The sequence below is a fragment of the Babylonia areolata genome, chromosome 35, assembly GCF_041734735.1.
Source record: "Babylonia areolata isolate BAREFJ2019XMU chromosome 35, ASM4173473v1, whole genome shotgun sequence".
NCBI classification, from domain to species: domain Eukaryota; kingdom Metazoa; phylum Mollusca; class Gastropoda; order Neogastropoda; family Buccinidae; genus Babylonia; species Babylonia areolata.
This window is the reverse complement of record NC_134910.1, coordinates 18,257,872-18,280,951: the sequence shown is the minus strand read 5'-3', so window position 1 is coordinate 18,280,951 and position 23,080 is coordinate 18,257,872. Positions and strand designations below refer to the sequence as shown.

General features: G+C 44.6%; 1 protein-coding gene across 2 annotated transcripts in view; it reads right to left on the bottom strand.

The window, feature by feature from the left end:
* Window positions 1–23,080, bottom strand: part of LOC143277872 (NAD(P)H-hydrate epimerase-like) — a 202,011-nt gene that overhangs the window by 73,660 nt on the left and 105,271 nt on the right. For both annotated transcript variants that reach the window (XM_076582811.1, XM_076582812.1), the window contains exon 3: window positions 17,215–17,323. In XM_076582811.1, coding sequence (XP_076438926.1) covers window positions 17,215–17,323 — 109 coding nt within the window. The remainder of the gene's footprint in view (window positions 1–17,214; window positions 17,324–23,080) is intronic.

The following is a 23,080-nucleotide window of genomic DNA, read 5'->3' as shown; positions in this document are numbered from 1 at the left end:
ATTCAGTCATACAAGTAAATACACACACATACACTTACGATACACTCGTTCGAACATATGAATATATCTACCACAAAATTCACTGTCACATTTTCATCATCTTTGGCTATCAATCTACTCAAAGCATCTGGTTCAACATTGCTGGAACCAGAGATAGACATCACTGTGAAGCAGTACTCATGAAGGGCGAGAACCCATCACATCAAGCGACCATTTGTTGTTTTTGATCTCTTCAAATAGGTCAAAGGACGATGGTCAGTTTCGACAAAAAAATGTCGCCCAAAAAGATACCGGTGAAACTTGTCAATTGCCCACACCAGGCCTAAATATTCTCGCTCCAAAGTTGAGTAACGCCTTTCTCGATCCAACAACTTCCTGCTCGCAAAAATGATGGGATGAAATACTCCATCATCATCACGCTGCATCAGAAATGAAGAAGCATCTGTTTTCACAGTGAATGTCCGTTTGAAATCAGGTAGCTGCACCACTGGGTCTGAGGACAAAACTGATTTGACAGTGTTCAAAGCTTTCTGACAATCTTCTGTCCACTTGACTTTGTTTTGTCGGCCTCCTTTTGTCAGATCTGTGTGAGGACTGACCAATGAGGAACAGTTAGGTATATATCTTTGATAGAACCCCACAAGACCCAGAAGCGATCTTATTTGCATTTTGGTGTTGGGAGCAGAAACTGACAAAATTTTGAAACTTTCCCTGACTGAGGACGCATCTTTCCCCCAACGACCACATGACCCAGAAACTCGATCTGAGTGAAGCCCACTTCAACCTTAGAAGGTCTCGCGGTCAGTCCATGAGCAGACAACACTTCCAGTACCTGGTCAAGAGACTCAAGTGTTCAGCCCACGTTTCTGATGCAATGAAAATGTCGTCGAAAAAAGACACTGCACCGAAACGCTCACACATACATTTAGGGCGGGACGTGGGGAATATTTGTGCACGTTCTGGAGCTGTTTGTCACCAACCATCCTACCATCTTGCCACCCGAGTACAAAAGAGATTATGAACTAGTTTCACCCGTCTTCTTCGAACATTTCACGACTATCATTTACTTTTTTTCTTTAGTTCCAGTTCAAACTCAACTTTTCTATGGCTGCTTTTAACAATCATGTGATTGTTTTCAGTTTCAAATCGGTATTGTGCGAAGAGCGTCTGGAATTTACCATCATGATGGCAACTTAGATGTACTGATGACGCCAGAAATGCCTTCAGGCCTAAAGATCGAATCTGTGACATGGATTCTCTCTCTCCCTAACCCCCCCCCCCCTCTCTCTCTGTGGAGGGCATAGGGTAAGCCTTATTGACACTGGAGGTGAGATGGATGTTGCTAATGGATTTTTCATGGAGCAGTATTTTTTACTTTACCTTAAATTGTTGCGTGCTATTCACGAAAGAAATCTCAATCTCTGATTGAACTGGAAAGAACCTTAGCAATCTAACAGAACTAGCATGTGCTGAATACCCAGTTCAAGTTCTTCTAGCCTTGCTAACTATGCAGAATGAAAATATCGTCTCCGAATGTATTCAAATTTCGTGTTCACACACACACACACACACACACACACACACACACACACACACACACACACACACACACACACACACACACACACACTCACATATACACACACAGAGCGTGGTAGAAAAGGAAAATCTAGAACAGAGAAGGTTTCTGCACCACAACAAGTCTTCACTGAAGAAGATTTCAAAGTTCTGGACCCAATCATTCTAGTTGATGACTTCAAACTCACATCAGATCAAATTTCAGTCTGCCGTCTCCCTGATGCCTTTATTCCCACACCAAAGGAACCCATGGACGTTAGTGATGCCCTGATAGGAACTCACAACTGGGCGGAAAGATTATGCTGGCATTGGCTGCACAGACAGAAGGAGAAACAGAAAGGAAATGTAGATCAGGGAGATAAGATCTCAACTGAAGATGAAGACACAGATAGAGAATTTATTAAGAGGCCTTGGTATCAAACAACAAAGAGACATGCACCCCGCTCAAATACAGCCCTTGAGTTATTCATTGAGAAGTGCACATCAGACTTCATTGCCAGAGACAAAAGATGCAGAATCAAAGACAGCATGACCTCAGGACAACGGCATACTCTTAGAGAACTAAGAAGACTACCACTGACTCACAATGTTGCATGTAGGTTTGCTGACAAATCAGGCAACACTGTCATCACTCCTTTGGATAAAGACGACAGTTTGATCCTTGAGGAACTAAACAACAACAACAACAACAACAACAAAAAACACCCTGAGTACTATGACATTATTCCAGTTAATCTAACTGAAAACACTTGCAGAGTTATTAAGACCTGGGTGGATAAGTGGAAGTCCCAAGGACATCTGGAAGAAGTCATAGTCAAATATGTAACCGACCTCGCGGAAACGAGACCTGGACATTGCAAACCCCTGATAAAAATACACAAACCACCGCCCAACCCAACACGTCTTTTATTATCCGGATGTGGTACACCTACACAACATATGTCAAAAGTTGTGCAACAGGCCATGTCCCATCTGGTCTCACATCTACCGTACCAAGTGTTGGACAGCAAAGAATTTCTTGCTGAACTACTCTACATCAACGACAAAGTAACCCCACTGCCAGAAAACGCTTGTTTTGTAGTGTGTGATGTTATTTCTCTATTCCCAAATGTCAACAACAAAGTGGGAATACTTGCTACTCGCCAGATGTTAGATACGTACTCCAATCCATTGAATTTACCAGTTCAATGCATTATGGAGGCTCTACAAATTTCATTGGATTTCAACGCCTGTTGAAATGATACACCAAACCATGGAATGGCAATGGGACCACCACATTCATGTGATTATGTGGACGTATTCATGGGGCAACTTGATGCTAAGCTGGTTGACACTTGTCCTGTACCACTTCTCTCATCCCTCATCCCATAGAGGAGCAGGATGACTTCAGGCATTTGGACTGGAGCAGGTATAGGGATGATGGAATCACTATCCTGTTATATCCTGCTCATGTGGGAGTATTTGAAAATCACATACAGTCTCTCAACCCACCAAACATTCAGTGGACGGTATCATGTGGAAAAACGGCATCTAACCTTGACATTGGCTTGTCTTTGCTTGAGGGAAAGATAGTGACTGATGTGTACAGCAAGAGTTTTCATGCTTACCTTCCCCCAACTAGTTGCCATCCTCCTCCAGTGTTCAAGGGCCTCATTACAGGAGTGCGGACGAGACTACGCATGATATGCAGTGAAGACGACCTGCTTGAGCGTAGAATTGATGAGTATGCCCGCTACTTTGCCTTGGCAGGTTGGAATTTTGACAAAGCAAAATCTGATCTGGTGAAAGGTGCCAGAAATGACAGGAGATAACTGTTGACTGCAACCAGAAAAAAGAAACCAAAGAAACTGGCTTGGGTCACTACATTTGATCCACGATTCCCTTCCAAATCAGAAATCATCAGACGTAACACCCATTTACTCTATGCTGACCCCCAAAACAAAGAATTAAAAAAAACAAAAAAACTTGATAATTGCAGCAGACGGACGCCGCAGAAACCTGGGCAGTATGTACAAACCCACTGTCCCCAGGCGGTTTGTGGTTCATGGCCCTGACAACATCCGAGGCTTCTTCAAATGTCAGGCAGCTCACTGTGACACCTGCAGTCATGGCCACTTCACAGACCATGTCATTTCTCCTTGGGATGGAAGGCGTTGGCAGATCAACCAACACGTCAAGCTTGGTCTATCTATTGACCTGTAGACTTCACCAGAAGGCACAATATGTGGGATGCTCCTACGATCTTAAGAAAATATGGGCAAACCACAAAAGCGACTGCAAACTGAGGAAAGGCATCAAGTGTTTGGTTGCTGCCCATGTTTCTTCCACCCTTCACCCATCTGATGACAATCTCAGCTTTTTACAGGTGACAGCATTCTTCTTCTTCTTCCTGTTAGGAGTCCACAGTCATCACGTTGACCATCATCTGTTTCAGGCATCAGGACCAGACCTTTCCGGCTACCGAAGCGGCCCCCGGGGTCAAGCCCCGACTGGCAGAGCCCTAGTCCCTCACTTGACTTACTTTGGATGATGGCGGGGCAGGGCTTTTACTAAGACATTTGGGTCATCCTTGAGGCAAAAGCCTCAAGGGAAGGGGCGGTGACAGTAGCTTCTGGTAGTTCCACTCTCTGATGGTACGTGGCAGTAATGAGAATTTCCACGATTTCTGGTAGTCAGTGCGGCATGATGGTATTCTGTACGCTTGGTTGTGGCCTCTCCCTCTTCTGTTCTTTGGTATGAGGTTGTTTGTCTCGACTTTGGCCAGGTTGTGACGGATTTTGTAGAGCATGGCGAGTCTAGCTGATTTCCTTCGCTGTTGTAGTTTGGGCCACTTTAGGTGTTCCAGCATATTTCCGACACTTGAGGTGTTTCTGTGTCGGTTTAGGACGAATCTCGCCGCTCTGTGTTGTACTGCCTCGAGCTTGCTGATGTTATCTTTTTGGTGGGGGTCCCATACAGTGGAGGCGTACTCGAATGTCAATGAGCTTTTACATCCAGCTCAGTCTAGTTTCAGAGAAAAACACTCGTACCACACAGCATTAGTCAGTCTTGTAGATGACTGGCGTGCAAATATCAATGACAACAGATATTGCAGTGTTCTATTTGTTGATTTCAAAAAAGCATTTGACGTGATAGACCACAACCTCTTACTTAGAAAACTTGAACTACATGGACTGGCAACCAGTAGTCTTAGGTTACTCCAATCATATCTCAGAAACAGGCAACAATGCGTGACAATGGGTTCATCAGTCTCCGTGCTAGCAGCACTTGACTATGGCGTTCCTCAAGGGTATATTTTAGGCCCTTTACTATTCTCAATATACATAAATGACCTGCCTCTTCATATAAAATCCGCGTGCGAACTTTTTGCGGATAATACAACAATCCACACATCCCATACTGATATCAACGCTCTTGCTAGACTTACAAGAAAGTACTAATGAACTCGTCCAATGGACTGAACTTATCCACATGTCTCTTCATCCACTAAAAACAAAATGCATGTTGATCACCACCAGACAAAAGAGGCGAAACACTATCGATAAATCCAACTTAAAAATGAACCTGTTGAACAGGTTAGTGATCATAATGTTATGGAAGTCATATTAGACAACAATCTCACTTGGATTCCTCACATAACTTCCCTTTGCAAACAGACAGCCCAGAAGAACCATCAACTGTCCAGAATAAAGCACTTCCTTGACCTCCACTCACGGAAATTATTTTTTTCAAGCACATATCCAGTCTACAATAGATTACGCATCAACACTATAGGACACTACCAGTGCAAATACCATGAAGCCATTATTGAATCTTCATAAACAGGGGCTCAAGCTGGTACTCCTAAAAAGATTTCCCTATTGGACTCGGACTATAAACAAGTGAATATTCTCCCTCTAGTCCGTAGATTAGAGTACAACAAAGGAACAACAATGCACGAGATTATGACAGGAAATGCACCACCAACACTGATAAACAAATTCTCTGTACATTCATCAAGGAATCCCCCAAAAGTCCATATCCCAATCCCAAGAACTGATTTGTTCAAATCCAGTTTGGTTTACTCAGGCGCCACTCTGTGGAACTCACTCCCAACAACAGTTAAACAACACCACTGCCCTACCTTCAGAAAACATTACCTTTCCCACCTTATGACAGTGTAATGTCCATTTTGTTCATACCGATTGACTCTTGGTGTGTACGGTTGCCCAGCCCCCCCCCCTCTCCCCCACCTCATCATATTATATTGTACCCCTGTTTATTACGTGTGTGAATTGAAGTATTATTTCATAATATTTCATTCGTTTGTAATGCATGTTACTTCTGTTTGCTTCTTCGGTTCTTTCATTTCTTTCCATTAAATGTAGTTATATTTATGCAGTAGTTGCCAGTTGCTTCATTGTCAATTCGATGTATTGATGTATGTGTACCGATAAGCGCATAGTCCTTATATATATATATATATATATATATATATATATATGTGTGTGTGTGTGTGTGTGTGTGTGTGTGTGTGTGTATGTGTGTGTTGATTAGATGATACAATGCATGTTACTTTGTCTTCCTTACTGACCTGCTGTTCTCTATCACATGTTCCATGAAATATGAGGTTAGTTATTATTTAGTTGATATTGTTTTATTCCTCTCTCTCTCTGATTCTCCCTCTGTCTGTCTGTCTGTCTGTCTGTCTGTCCCTCGTTCACCTGTGACATTTTTATTCTCATACTATTTTATATGTTGAATTATGCTTCCTTTGGCAATGAGCTCCCCCGCCCCCTGTTATTGCTGTGCGTATTTTCATTAGGCTTACTGTTTTATATTCACATTAGTATAATATTTTTTAACATACACATTATATGCTTATGTGTGTGTACGTGTGCGCGTGCGAGACACAGAAAGAGAGAGAGAGAGGGAGAGATTGTGTGTGTGTATGCGCGTGATCTGTTTTTCTTTTCTTTTCTTTTCTTTTTTTGTTTTTTGTTTGTTTGTTTTTTGGGTTAAAAAAATCATGTCGATTGTTAATACCATGCTTGTGCCTGTGTGTGTGTGTGTGTGTGTGTGTGTGTGTTATTTTTACCCTTCTTATGCCTTTATGTAGTATAGTATTCGCATTCTATGACATTAAGTAGCATTGTGTGGTGCATACAATGACATATATAATGTAGTTTTGTGTAGTGTAGACCCTGTTTCAAGGCGGGGACTGGATGAAAAAAGCGCGCCAGTGCTTATCTTTTATCCTCGATAATAAAGAATTTGTCTTGTCTTGTCTTGTCTTGTCTTGTATCTTCTTCACTGCCACTGTATGTCTCTTCTTCACTCAAAACTTATCAGTCCTCTCGGTCACTTCGATCTTCAGCTGAAAGGTTATCTCGGGTGCCGAACACAATTTGAAAACCTTCGGTCACCGATCATTTACTTTCTCAGCCCCAACTGTTTTGAACTCACTGCCTGCTGATTTGCGAAATGCCCCTTCTCTAGACACTTTCAAGTCCCAGCTGAAATCTTATCTTATTTGTCTTGCATTTGAGTAACAATTTAGTCTAATTTGCTGTTGTATCAGGGGTGTACTACCTTTTCCAGTGTTATGTGTGATGCTTGGGTGCAGGTGCTCTTTGTGTGTGCGTGTGCGTGTGTTTACGCGTGAGCGCGCGCTGCTCATAATGCGAGGATAATGTCTGTGGTTGATTATTTTTCTTGATGGTTGTTGCTTCTCCTTTGTAACATACAATTATGTGGAGCGCCATGAGTAATTGTTATTTGAATTTTCTTTAGAAATGTTTTCTTTTCCTTCTTGTTAATGTTTCATGTAATTTGTTAAGCGCCCTGAGCCTCTCTGAGAGGGAACAGTACTATGGAGCACTTCATTGTTATTATCACTTTTAGCGGCCTCACGTTTATCTTCAGTTTAACATCAGTTTTGTGCGAAGAGCGCCTGGATTTTACCATCGCGATGACACTATAGATGATTTGATGCATTGATTACGCATGCGTAACGAACTGGATTTTAATCCCCTCTCCCCTACCCTATCTCGTTCATTCCATGGGGGTTAATATGACGGTTTTTCTTATCTAACTCACGGAGGTATTCATGGACCACATTTAATTTACTTCTTTACTAAAAGTACCATAATTACTTACACTCAGGTAGTTTACTCGCAGGTATACATTTACCCGCAGGCACGATGGTATCTGGAACACGGCCCCAGAGTGTATTTCATTCACAGAATTTTTTAGAGGACGATACTTTTAGTTGCCATGAGTTCCTTTTCAGTGGGCCACGTGCGTGCTACTCACGGGACCTCGGTTTATCGTCTGATCTGAATGACTTGACGCTCATTCCGATTTTCCAGTTAAACTTGGGTGAAAGAGCGAGAGCAGGATTCGAACACAGACTCTCACGAACACTGCACTGGCAGATAAGCGCGCGTGCGCACGTGTGTGTGTGTGTGTGTGTGTGTGTGTGTGTGTCTGCTTGTGCGTGTCTCTGTGTGCGTGTATGTGAGCGTGCGTGTGCGTGCATGTGTGTGTTTGTTCGTGTGTGTGTTTGTGTGTGTGTGTCCTTCTGTGTATGTGTGTGTGTGTGTGTGTGTGTGTTTATTTGTTGGTTTGTGTATGTGTGTGCGTCTGTATGTGTGTCTCAGTGTATGTGTGTGTGTGTGCGCACGCGCGCGCGTTTGTCTGAACGTGTGTGTGCCTGCATGTGTATGTCTATATGTGCGTGCGCGTGTGTGTGTGTATGTATGTGTGTGTGTGTGTGTGTGTGTGTGTGTGTGTGTGTTTGTGTGTGTGTGTGTGTGTGTGTGTGAGTGTGCGTGCGTGTGTGTGTGTGTGTGTGTGTGTGTGTGTGTGTGTAGTAGTAGTAGTAGTAGTAGTAGTAGTAGTAATCTTCGGTATAACGTATTCCCCTTTAAGTGATATTAGACAGGGGGGGGGGGGGGGGAGAAAAAAGGGGGGCCGGGGGGTTGTGGGGGTGTGGAGGACGGGGCGTGGTGGTGGGAACGGTATTGGGCAGAGGGTGAAGAATGGTGTGTGTGTATGTGTGTGTGCGCATGTGTGTGTCCTCGAAAACACCGCGTTCCATGTTATAAAAAAAATGCCGTTGTGTGACCTACTCTGTAATGTGTCAGCCACTGAAGAATTATTGCCTACAGTTGACGCGCACGGCCAGTGGACTTGGCCAGGGCGGAGATAATGGAATAATTCCCAGTGACAAGTGGTCGGATTTGGGAACGAAAGTGTTGGGAGTGCCCAGGAATTACCGACCATGACCACTTGCGTGTGTGTGTGCGTGATTCCCGATTTTTATACTGCAGATAAATGCATGAGAAAAAGTATGCCTTGAAGTCTGTCGCTTGAGTGCTCCCTTTTCCCCCATCACACTTTCTCTGTCTCCCTCTTTTTTCAGATGATGACGAACCTTTTATCATGCAGGAAAAGATGGTGGTGAGGTAACAATGTGTGCAGGGTCCTGAGATCGATACAAGAACGGCCGTTGTAGTGTCCTCTTCCCTTTCCCCTGCCAGTCTGCCGTGACTCATTGCAATAACTGACCTGAGTGGCCGTTATCATGTGGTGGTACGAAGGAAATTATTATCTGGTGGTACGAAGGCCGTTATTATGTGGTGGTGTGAAGGCCGTTATTATGTGGTTATTATGTGGTTGTGTGAAGGCCGTTATTATGTGATGGTGGTGGTGGTGGTGGTATGATGGCCGTTATTATGTGGTGGTGTGAAGGCCGTTATTATGTGGTGGTATGAAGGCCGTTATTATGTGGTGGAGATGTGAAGGTAGTTATTATGTGGTTTTGTGAAGGTCGTTATTATGTGGTGGTGGGGTGGGGGGGTGGGGTTAGGGGGTGCACAGGAGGGGTAGTACCTCTAGAGGGGGGGCTTGTCACGCTCTTCCGGGAGTGGTTCGTCCTCTGTTGGTCCCCACCGGCACCCAGCTCTCACCTGTGGGTCCTAGAAGCTGCTAGCATGCGGCAGCGCCCAACCCCCGGGCAACGGCTTTGACAGTTTCAGTTTCAGTAGCTCAAGGAGGCGTCACTGCGTTCGGACAAATCCATATACGCTACACCACATCTGCCAAGCAGATGCCTGACCAGCAGCGTAACCCAACGCGCTTAGTCAGGCCTTGACAGGTTGGCTAAACTAGGTGAGGGTAGCCAATGGGTCTCAAACCCTCAGTGAGTTAGGGCTTGTCTACCCAAGCATGTGAAGACTGGATCCGGCGGACTCTGCGGAAGAAACCTTCATGGTTCAACGGAGAGGAAGGCGGTTGCAGCAGAGCACTGTGGAGTGCTGAGGGCAGGATGAGGCACATAGGACATCCTGGTTATCCACTGCATCCGTTTCCATCTCCAGTCGTCTTGACCTCGTCTTGCCACTGGATACAGATGGTCTCGGACAAGAGAGTGAGGTCGACGGTGCGCAACTCCTCCTCACTGTAAACAAAGTCATCGCGCAAGTCATCAGTCATCCTTCATCCCATGCCATCATTTTCCCCAAGCCCTGTGGCGACAGGCGAGCGGCGAAGTGACAGGTGTGGGTACACTGGCAGTCGTAGCCGCGGACCTGCACACAGGAGGCTCAGGCCATAGGGTCGTTTTTCACCGACTGGAGCAGCGGTGGAGATCGGCAGCCCCCTGAGCGACTGAGCAGCCCTCTTCAGGACAGCACTGCTCACCTCCATGGCATGAGGAAGGGGCTAGGAAAGGTGCCCTAAATATTGCCTGCTCCACACTTCCCTAGTCAGCATACCGCGGCTGACGGGGACCCTACTCAAGCGGTCGACACACAAAGGAAATAAAGAAGAAAACACGGAGCACCCCATTGACCATTGCCACATGGAACGTGCGTACGCTTCTGGACAGAGGCGACTCAGCCAGACCACAGAGACGCACAGCACTCATTGAGAGTGAATTAGCCAGGTACAACATCGACATCGCTGCCTTAAGTGAGACCAGACTGGCAGAAGAAGGCGAACTCTGTGAGCGAGGCGCAGGCTACACCTTCTTTTGGAGTGGTCGCGGACCTGAAGAGAGACGTGAGGCTGGAGTTGGCTTTGCAGTGAAGACAACCCTCATTGGCAAGCTGGCTGGCCCCCCGAAAGGAGTGAACGATCGCCTGATGACGATGAAACTCCCCATATGCAACGGGAAGAAGTTTACCACCATTGTCAGCGCCTACGCGCCCACCATGACCAACACAGATGAGATCAAGGACAAGTTCTACGAGGACCTGAACGCTGTCATCACCACTGTTCCCAACGCAGACAAGTTCATCATTCTTGGTGACTTTAATGCGAGAGTTGGTTGTGACAGCACCTCCTGGGAAGGAGTGATTGGGAAGCATGGGGTTGGTAACTGTAACAGCAATGGCCAACTACTTCTCCAGACATGTGCTGAGCACGACCTTCTTATCACAAACACCATATTCTGCCTCCCTACCCGTAACTGGACGTCATGGATGCATCCTCGCTCTGGGCATTGGCATCTCATCGACTTTGTCATCGTCAGGAAGAGGGACAGGCAGGACGTACGAGTCACGAGGGCCATGTGCGGCGGCGCCGAGTGCTGGACAGACCACCGCCTTATCGTCTCCAAGCTCAACCTCCGCATCCAGCCAAAGAGACGGCCTCAGGGCATGAAAGCACTCAAACGCCTGAATGTCAACAAGCTGGAGCTAGGCAACATCAAGCAGAGCTTTGCTGACACCCTGAAGGAACGCCTTGAGTCCACCGTGCTGGACAACCAGAATGTGGAGGCAGCATGGGGCGCACTGCATGAGACGGTGTACAACACTGCCATGGAGTGCCTGGGGCCTTCTGTCAGGAAGCACAAAGACTGGTTAGATGAGAACTGTACTGAGATCAAGCAGCTGCTAGAAGACAAACGCCAAGCCTACAGAGCCCACATTGAAGATCCCAAGTCACAGTCAAAGAAGGACATACTGAAGAGTGCACGCAGCACCATCCAGCTGAAGCTGCGGCAGATGCAGAATTCCTGGTTGAGCAACAAAGCTGATGAGATCCAGGGCTTTGCAGACAGGAACGACATGAAGAACTTCTATAATGGCCTGAAAGAAGTCTACGGTCCCACCACCTCCGGATCTGCTCCACTCCTCAGTGCTGATGGTTCTACCCTGATAACTGACAAGGACGGGATCCTTGAGAGATGGGCTGAACACTTTGACAGTGTACTGAACCGCCCCTCCACCATCAATGATGAAGCCATCGACCGACTCCCCCAGGTGCCAGTCAGTGAGTCGTTGGATGCCATTCCAAGTTTGGAGGAGACCCAGAAAGCTATCCGTCTGCTGTCCAATGGCAAAGCCCCTGGATCAGACTCCATTCCAGCTGAGGTCTACAAAGAAGGTGGTATGGCGCTGACTGAGAAGCTTCATCAGCTGTTCCAGCTTATCTGGCAGCATGAGGCAGTTCCACAGGACTTCAAAGACGCTTCCATCATACACCTGTACAAAAGCAAAGGAAATCGTCAGGCCTGTGACAACCATCGTGGAATATCCCTGCTGTCCGTCGCAGGCAAGACTCTGGCCAGAGTGCTACTCAACCGTCTCATAGTGCACCTTGAGCAAGGTCTCCTACCAGAGAGCCAGTGTGGCTTCCGGAAAGAACGCGGGACTATCGACATGGTGTTTGCTGCCAGGCAGCTCCAGGAGAAGTGTCAGGAACAGAACGCCAACCTTTACTCCACCCATGTCGATTTGACCAAGACCTTCGATACTGTTAGCAGAGATGGCCTTTGGAGAATCATGGTGAAGTACGGATGTCCCAGAAAGTTCATCACCATCATACGGCAACTACACGATGGGATGCTGGCCGAGTCCAAGACAACGGAGAGATTTCAGAACCATTCCCTGTCTCCAACGGAGTCAAGCAAGGGTGTGTTCTTGCCCCCACCCTGTTCAGTCTCATGTTTTCAGCCATGCTGACAGATGCCTTCAGAGACGCTGACGTATGCATTGGCATCAGGTACCGCACAGATGGCTCACTCTTTAACCTCAAGAGGCTTCAAGCAAAAACCAAGGTGAGGACAGACACCGTCAACGACTTCCTATTTGCTGATGACTGCGCTCTCAACGCTGCCTCCGAAGCTGACATGCAACACAGTGTCGACAAGTTCTCTGCTGCCTGTGACAACTTTGGCCTCACAATCAGCACAAAGAAGACTGAGGTGATGCACCAGCCAGCTCCAGGAAAGCCTTACGTTGAACCAAACATCTTCATCAACGGGCAACAACTGAACGCGGTGGACAAGTTCACATAACTGGACAGTACACTCTCTCGCACAGTTGTCATCGACGACGAGGTGAATGCCAGACTCGCCAAAGCCAGCGCTGCCTTCGGCAGACTCCATAAGAACGTTTGGAACAGGAGAGGCATCACCCTGGAGACGAAGCTCAAAGTATACAAGGCCATAGTTCTCACCACACTGCTCTATGGATGTGAATCATGGACGGTCTACAAACGTCACGCCAAAAAGCTGAACCACTTCCACACCACCAGCCTCAGAAAACTTCTCGGCATAAAGTGGCAAGAGAAGATCCCAGACACAGAGGTGCTCACTCGTGCAAACTTGCCCAGCATCTACACCATCTTGATACAGGCTCAGCTGCGCTGGGCAGGCCATGTAGTTCGCATGCCAGACCACTGGCTCCCCAAGAAACTGCTGTACGGCGAACTCCAACATGGCAAGCGCTCCCATGGAGGCCAAAAGAAGCGCTTCAAAGACACTCTGAAAGCTTCTCTGAAGGCCTTCAGCATCAGCCACGACACATGGGAGCTGAATGCAATGGACAGACCAAAGTGGCGTTCAGCTGTCCACAAAGGCGCCAAATCCTGTGAGGCCAACAGAATCGCTGCAGCAGAGCAACGCAGACAGGCCAGGAAAAGCAGTGCCAGCAAGTCCCCGACAGCCGCCACCATCCCCTGTCCACACTGCGTCAGAACGTTCCGGGCGCGGATTGGCCTGACCAGTCATCTGCGCACCCACAGAGCCCAACCCACCCACCCCGTGGATGACTAGATGGTCCTCGTCGATCCCGACAGACGAACCACACATTATGTGGTGGTGTGAAGGTCGTTATTATGTGGTGATGTGAAGGCCGTTATTATGTGATGGTGTGAAGGTCGTTATTATGTGGTGGCGATATGAAGGTCGTTGTTGTGTGGTGGTATCAAGGCCGTTATTATGTCGTGGTTTGAAAGGTCGTTATTATGTGGTGGTGGGAAGGCCGTTATTATGTGGTGGTACGAAGGCCGTTATTATGTGATTATTATGTGGTGGTGTGAAGGCCGTTATTAAGTGGTGGTGGTGGTGGTATGATGGCCGTTATTATGTGGTGGTGTGAAGGCTGTTATTATGTGGTGGTGGTATGATGGCCGTTATTATGTGGTGGTATGATGGCCGTTATTATGTGGTGGTGTGAAGGCCGTTATTATGTGGTGGTGATGGTGTGAAGGCCGTCATTATGTGGTAATGTGAAAGCCGTTATTATGTGGTGGTGATGTTAAGGCCGTTATTATGTGGTGGTGTGAAGGCCATTATTATGTGGTGATGTGAAGGCCGTTATTATGTGGTGGTGGTGTGAAGGTCGTTATTATGTGGTGGTGTGAAGGCCGTTATTATATAGTGGTGTGAAGGTCGTTATTATGTGGTGGTGGGAAGGCCGTTATTATGTGGTGGTGTGAAGGTCGTTATTATGTGGTGGTGGGAAGGTCGTTATTATGTGGTGGTGGGAAGGCCGTTATTATGTGGTGGTGGGAAACGCCGTTATTATGTATGAAGGTCGTTATGTGGTAGTGTGAAGGTCGTTATTATGTGGTGTGATGCCCGTTATTATCTGGTGGTTTGAAGGCCGTCATTATGTGGTGGTGGTATGATGGCTGTTTTTATGTGGTGGTCTGAAGGCCGTTATCATGTGGTGGTGGTGGTGTGAAGGCCGTTATTATGTGGTGGTGGTGTGAAGGCCCTTATTTTGTGGTGGTGTGATGGTCGTTATTGTGAAGGCCGTTATTATGTGGTGGTGTGAAGGCCGTTATTATGTGGTAGTGTGAAGGTCGTTATTATGTGGTGGTGGGAAGGCCGTTATTATGTGGTGATGGGAAGGTCGTTATTATGTGGTGGTGTGAAGGCCGTTATTATGTGGTGTGGTGGTGTGAAGGCCGTTATTATGTGGTGATGTGAAGGCCGTTATTATGTGGTGGTGATGGTGTGAAGGCCGTTATTATGTGGTGGGGTGGTGTGAAGGCCGTTATTATGTGGTGGGGTGGTGCGAAGGCCGTTATTATGTGGTGATGTGAAGGCCGTTATTATGTGGTGGGGTGGTGTGAAGACCGTTATTATGTGGTGATGTGAAGGCCGTTATTATGTGGTGGTGCGAAGGCCGTTATCATGTGGTGGTGGGAAGGCTGTTATTATGTGGTGGTGCGAAGGCCGTTATTATGTGGTGGGGTGGGGTGAAGGCCGTTATTATGTGGTGGTTGTGGTGGTGATAGGAAGGTCGTTGTTATGTGGTGGTGTGAAGGTCGTTATTATGTGGTGGTGGGAAACGCCGTTATTATGTGATGGTGGTAATGGTGATAGGAAGGCCGTTATCATGTGGTGGTGTGAAGGCCGTTATTATGTGGTTGTGGTGGTGGTGATAGGAAGGCCGTTATTTTGTGGTGGTGTGAAGGACGTTATCATGTGATGGTGTGAAGCCCGTTATTATGTGGTGGTGGTGGTGATGTGAAGGCCGTTATTATGTTGTGATGTGAAGGTCGTTATTATGTGGTGGTATGAAGGCTATTATTATGTGGTGGTGTGAAGGACGTTGTTATGTGGTGTGAAGGACGTTGTTATGTGGTGGTGTGAAGGTCGTTATTATGCGGTGGTGTGAAGGACGTTGTTATGCGGTGGTGTGAAGGACGTTGTTATGTGGTGGTGTGAAGGACGTTGTTATGTGGTGGTGTGAAGGCTATTATTATGTGGTGGTGTGAAGGCTGTTATTATGTGGTGATGTGAAGGTCGTTATGTGGTGGTGTGAAGGTCGTTATGTGGTGGTGTGAAGGCCGTTATTATGTGGTGATGTGAAGATCGTTATTACGTACGAAGGCCGTTATATTGTGATGTGAAGGTCGTTATTATGTTGTGGTATGAAGGCTATTATTATGTGGTGGTGTGCAGGTCATTATTATTTGGTGGTGTGAAGGGCGTTGTTATGTGGTGGTGTGAAGGCCGTTATGTGGTGGTGTGAAGGCTATTATTATGTGGTGGTGTGAAGGTCGTTATTATGTGGTGGTGTGAAGGGCGTTGTTATGTGGTGGTGTGAAGGCTATTATTATGTTGTGGTGTGAAGGTCGTTATTATGTGGTGGTGTGAAGGTCGTTGTTATTTAGTGGTGTGAAGGCCGTTATTATGTGGTGATGTGAAGGCTATTATTATGTAGTGGTGTGAAGGTCGTTATTATGTGGTGGTGTGAAGGTCGTTGTTATGTAGTGGTGTGAAGGTCGTTATTATGTGGTGGTGTGAAGGCTATTATTATGTTGTGGTGTGAAGGTCGTTATTATGTGGTGGTGTGAAGGCCGTTATTATGTGGTGGTGTGAAGGCTATTATTATGTTGTGGTGTGAATGTCGTTATTATGTGGTGGTGTGAAGGTCGTTGTTATGTGGTGGTGTGAAGGTCGTTATTATGTGGTTATTATGCGGTGGTGTGGAGGCCGTACTCACCGTAGTGTTACAGTACTCAATGTGTGTAGTAATCACTGTGGTGTGTGCAGTACTTACCTGAGTGTTACACTACTCAATGTGTGTAGTAATCACTGTGGTGTGTGCAGTACTTACCGTAGTGTTACAGTACTCAGTGTGTGTAATAATCATTGTGGTGTGTGCAGTACTTACCGTAGTGTTACAGTACTCAGTGTGTGTAGTAATCACTGTGGTGTGTGCAGTACTCACCGTAGTGTTACAGTACTCAATGTGTGTAGTAATCACTGTGGTGTGTGCAGTACTCACCGTAGTGTTATAGTAGTCAATGTGTGTAGTAATCACTGTGGTGTGTGGAGTACTTACCGTAGTGTTACAGTACTCAGTGTGTAGTAATCACTGTGGTGTGTGCAGTACTCACCGTAGTGTTATAGTAGTCAATGTGTGTAGTAATCACTGTGGTGTGTGCAGTACTCACCGTAGTGTTACAGTACTCAATGTGTGTAGTAATCACTGTGGTGTGTGCAGTACTCACCGTAGTGTTACAGTACTCAGTGTGTGTAGTAATCACTGTGGTGTGTGCAGTACTCACCGTAGTGTTACAGTACTCAATGTGTGTAGTAATCACTGTGGTGTGTGCAGTACTTACCGTAGTGTTACAGTACTCAGTGTGTGTAGTAATCACTGTGGTGTGTGCAGTACTTACCGTAGTGTTACAGTACTCAATGTGTGCAGTACTCGCTGTAGTGTTACAGTACTCAATGTATGTAGTACTCATCGTAGTGTTACAGTACTCAATGTGTGCAGTACTTACTGTGCTGTGTGCAGTACTCACTGTAGTGTTACAGTACTCAATGTGTGCAGTATTCACCGTTGTGTTACAGTACTCAGTGTGTGCAGTACTTACTGTGCTGTGTGCAATACTCACCCTGGCGATGGCCACAGCACAGCTGTAACCAGACAGTTCCAGCAGCTGATCCACAGTGAAGGCGTACTTGGTGCACAGGTCCTCGTGAATGTGCTGTGCCTCCTCCTGCCTGCAACATCATTATCACTATTACGTCACCGTCACCGTCAGCGTCACAGCTAGCCTCACTGTTAGCGTCAATGTTCGTGTCGCTGTTAGCGTCACTGTTACGTCACTGTCAGCGTCACAACTAGCCTCACTGTTAACGTCAATGTTCATGTCGCTGTTAGCGTCAGTGTCCGTGTCGCTGTTAGCGTCATTGTCTGTGTCACTGTAAGCGGCACCATCATCGTCGCTGTACGCGTCTCATTTACGCCACTGTCACCATCACTGTTAGTAGCATTGTCAGTGTCACTGTTACGTCACTGTCAGGGTCACTGTTAGGGGCACAGTCATCGTCACTCTCAGCGGCACTGTTACGTCACTGTCATGGTACTGAAACGGCGCTGCCAGCGTCACTGTTAAGGGCACTGTCATCGTCACTCTCAGCGTATCCTGTTTGCAGCACTGTCAGCGTCATTGTCAGCATCACTGCCATCGTCATTCTCAGAATTCGTGTACTTGAGTGTCAGTGTCACTGTTACGTTACTGTTAGTGACAGTGTTAGCATCACAGTTACGTCACTGTTCCTTCAGAATCAGCGTCACTGTAAACGTCATTATCGTTCTGTATCAGGATTTCTTGTTACAATTGGTACTGGCGGTAGTATGCGTTTTCAACGTGATGTGGGAATGATGATGATTATAGCGTGTTCATTAATCCTTACTTGTGCAGCATCACAATGTGTGTGTGTGTGTGTGTGTGTGTGTGTGTGTGTGTGTGTGGTGCGTGTGTGTGTGTGTGTGTGTGTGTGTGTGTGTGTGTGTGTGTGTGGTGTGGTGTGTGTGTGTGTGTGTGTGTGTGTGTGTGTGTGTGTGTGTTCGTTCTTTAGTTTACCGTCTTTTCACTGTAAGTGGTAGTAGACGAGGGTATGGAAAAAAATCGAGGGAGGGAAAAGAAATAATTGTATACGTATGCGAGTATGCGAAAGTGTGTGTGCGTGTGTACGCGTGCTTGTGTGTGTGTGTGTGTGTGTGTGTGTGTGTGTGTGTGTGTGTGTGTGTGTGTTAAGAGAGGGGGAAGAGACACTTTGACACTTTTGATTCATTAGCGTTGAAAGTCATATAACAAGGGGATGTGGTGCCTTTTTCCAGTTATTCGACTCCAATTTAATTAAACATTAGGGAAAAAATACATATTATCATTTGCAAGTATTTTATCAGGTAACAAAAGAACACGTCATATAGATACAAAAAAAAAACATACTGACCATCCATATGTTATCTTTACTTTTCTTTTTGGGTATATTTACTGCCACAGAGAAATTGTTTGTAAGTCAGAGGATCATATCTTCATTTTCTGTCCTCAGTGTGCTGGCATTGGCTGAAGAGTTCTGAAGAGAGAACTGTTTCTTCGCACTTCTTCGTATCCTTTGCAGTTAAACAGGAAATGTTTTCCATCTTTTAGGCTTTCGCCACACTTGGGCAGTGAGATGTCGCTGCTACGTCTTTGTCGAACCAGCTTTTGTTGGCATTCAGTCCAAGTGCTCTCAATCTCCTCCTAGTAAGACAGGGTTCATGCCATTTGTTTGTTATTGTCTTATTATACGTCTCTGTTTGGAATACTGATTTGAATGAATTAAATTAGATCCAGTTAGATATATCGTTGCTTTCTCTTTCTCCATGCCAGTTTTTCTTGTAACATGCTATCTATCTTTAAAATCGACATGAAGCTGTTCTCGCGCTCTACTCCTTGACACAACCAAACACGTCAACGTTCTGTTAAAGCTTTCTTGATATGATGTTCCCAGTTCTGATTGCTCTACTCTTCTTGCAGCAGCAGCATCTCGTGTGCTTGCCTACATAATCCTGATGCTGGTAGCTGTTTCATTTTGAGCCAGCACACACACACACACACACACACACACACACACACACATACATATATATATATATATATATATATATATATATATATATATATATATGTATGTTACGTATCTTACAAATGATTTCACATACAATGGATATCCGCCAGATTTTCTACATATTATTGTGTAATGTAATGGGACACCAAGATATCGCTTGATTGCAAAATCATGTGCCTTTTCCATTTGGTTATTTATTGTGTGTCCCCATATTTCAGCTCCATAGATCAAGACTGGTTCAATTTGTGTATAGAAAAATTTCCAGAAAAAGATACGACCAGTCGAAGGTAGGGTCCTGGGGCATTTTATAATTTCGATTACACCTTTTTCCTTTTCAGCTTGTCTCATCCCACACAGACATCAAATTTAGTTCTGTTGTAAATAACTTTCCTAAATATTTACATGGATTGGTTACTATTATTTCCCAATCCCCAAAGAACCATTTTTCATGAGCCGAAAGAAAATCACCCTCACGGAAAACTACAACACTGATCTTGTGGAGACTTTCTGTTACTTGTAGTCTGTCTGTTTCTGGTTAATGGGCATTGGATTAATTTTGTAACCCTTTGGGTGCATCAGACATGCAAGAGGCAAAGCCTTCAAGACTCACTTGTGCTTTGTGCTTTACCCAGTAAAGGAATCACGAGGAGAAGAAAACAATGATTTAAAAAATCATTACAAAGTGTTCTGTATTAAATATGATATATATAATAAGCTTGGGAAAAAAAGAAAAAAAAGAAAAAAAAAACAGAAGAAAAAAGGCATGCGAGCGGGATCGAACCGTGCATGTTCAGTTCCGAAGCAAGCGGATTGATCCCCACTGCCGCGGCGCATCTGACGTCATTTGTTGTTTTCTTCTTCGTGAGATAAATAGACGTGATTGTGTTGGACGAAATAACTTAATTCAGGAGACTTACAACCTTTTATTGGTTTGACTGTGAAGATTTTTTCATACTATGTTTCAGCCAAATTTGGTATTGGCAGACAAAGTATTTCCAGAGAAAATGGTAATATTAAAGTTTATCACACACACACACACACACACACACACACACACACACACACACACACACACACACACACACACATACACACACACAAATACACACACGCACACACACACACACACACACACACAAACCGAACACCGGGTTATAACATAGACTCACTCGTTTACACAAGCGAGTCAAAAAGATCACCAGCAAATAGCATGAAAAACAATTCTGCAACACCAATTATCATTTGGATTCCATGTCCACTCTCTTTTGACAACACTACGGCCAGTTCGTTAATGAAAAATACAAATAACTGAGGGCCTGAACAGGCGTCATCGTTTGACACCTCGTGGACATTGAAACGGGTCGAAATGGGTACCTTTGTCATGAACACATACATCCAAAGATTTGTAGATGCTCCCAAGGGCCATGGACAACTTTCCATATTCCCCTGTTTTTCTGACAGTACTCTACAGAACGTTTCTGTTCGGAGAATCGAACGCTTTTCCAAAGTTTACGAACAACTTAGTCTTACGTAACAGATGATTTTGGACAAGAGCGTATAAAGTGAATATATGGTCGACAGTACTATAACCTGTTTTAAATCCGTCCTGTTGCTCTGCGTTTGTTTCTTCTATTTCTGCCCATGTTTTAATCTACTATTTAAAAAGTGCGTATAGACTTTAGCAATTGTACTTGTCGAAGCCACTCCTATGTAATTATCCAGATTGAATTGTTTGTGTCTCCCTTTTTATGAATAGGCACAAAAATGAATTTTTCCTAATCTTAAGAAAATTTTCCACTTTCAAAGGGTAACTACGATTTTCACAACAGAACTGTTAGCATTTTTAACATTTCGCTAACAATATAATCTGGCACGGCACTTTACCAGCTTTCAGATTTATCTATATACTTGTAATGATTCCCAGTTCAGATATAGGGTCACTCCCCTGTACTTTCTCTACTTCTGTCAAAGCTTCATGGTCGGAACTATTATTAGCTGTATTAAATACGTTAGAAAATGATTCACTTAACAGCTTTCCGGTTAACTGAATTATCAATGGCCAGAGCAGCTTTATGGCATGAACGCAATTTCTTTCTTTTTCAAACGCTCCTATATTTTTCTTATCCTCACATAATTTTATTATTCTTTCCTGTCCTTGACATAACCTTCTTTCCGCGGTTTCCTGGCAGTTTCTATCTGACATCTTTTGAATCTCTTAAGGAGTCAAGAAGTGTCCTGTTTAGTTTTCTCTGTTGTCTACATTCTATTTCAAACTAGTCATTCCATTCTTTCTTGATTTTCAGCCAACCTTTCTAACAATACAGGCAGCTGCTCCTCACAATGCATTTGTGAACAATCTAACCCCGCTGTTACCATCTACGTCTATCACATCATGAGGCTCCCTCAGGCTATCTTTAAATTCGTTGCTGCCTTGCTCCTCTTCATATATCTGCATCTTTCTAATCCTGTCTTCATCTGCGCATTTTCTCTTTTCTTTTCTTTTTCTTTCTTTTTTTCTCATCGCATGATTTTTTTTTCATTTTAGTACTATTGGCAGGTGCCATGAATACAAACAATCATCAGTGTGTACATCACACCCAGTACGTAAATTTTCCAACACAAGAAAGTAAATGATAACGCTGCTGCCATGTGGCGATACAAAAGTTGATTCGCATTCTGTGTCACTGTTGCCAGATCCATTCACAGCTAACAAGTCAAGCATAAAAGCAAGATCGAATAGGGAACTAACAAACTGTTTGTCAGAGACTTTGGAGTTGCTTGTAGATCTTCTTCATCAGTGTCTTCGAAATCAAAACTTGGCACAAAGTTAATTATATTCTCATTCTTTGGTTGTTCACATCCTGTCTTTGCTGCATTCAGTCACCACACAGCAGAAGGTATACATCTGTTTGAACTTGTAGGATTTTTTTTTCTGCTTGTATGTGAATGTCACCTTGTGGCACAATGTGTTCATATAGTGATCTTTCAGGGGCAATAATAACAGGCAATTGACAGAATGCCTTTTTGTTGTTGTTGTGTTTACCCACACCAAACACGTTTTCATATATAATATAATTATTTAGAGAGAGAGAGAACAAGAACAAAAACTTTAATTTCCAGGCCTTCGGCCCCTAGAAAGAGGTCAAAAGTACACAATATGGTGATCACGCAGCGACAACAAAATGTAAAATACATACTAACTTATACCTGTAGGACAAAAGTGCTTACTGTGCATTGTAAATTAATTCTAACATTCATCATTGTTGTCACATAATTCCTGTCGTATCTTCAGCGCATTAAATATATAAACGCAGAGTTTACGAATACCGTAAAGAGAACCATTCTTCAGCAAGTGAACATACGATTGACCTTCAGAGTTAAGATGTTTTTGCCGCAGGTTATTGTAAAGGACACAATTATTTATAAAATGGTTTTCATCTTCGACCACATTACAACGTTTACATGCGCAATTGAATGTTCTAAAAAATTATCCATTTATTGGGAGCAAACCAAGCCGTAATTTTACGAAACAGTCCATGAAACACTTTTTCTCCACAAAGTCAAAATATTGCTCACACTGAAAACCAGTTTCAAACAGTCTGTAGTTATGGTATATAACTTTATACATTACTAACTCGTCAGTCTAATATCATCATCTTAGATGAACAGACTATAAATAAATAAACGAACATTACTGACTCGTCCCACTCTTGCATAAATATATCTTTCATTCTTTGCTTAAATAATGACAGAAAAGTTTGCTCACAACCGACGCCTTGTTGCAACCAGACATATCCAAACCCAAGTCTAAATAAAGTTTTTTTTGTTTTTGTTTTTTATACTAAAGACACCCAGCATTTT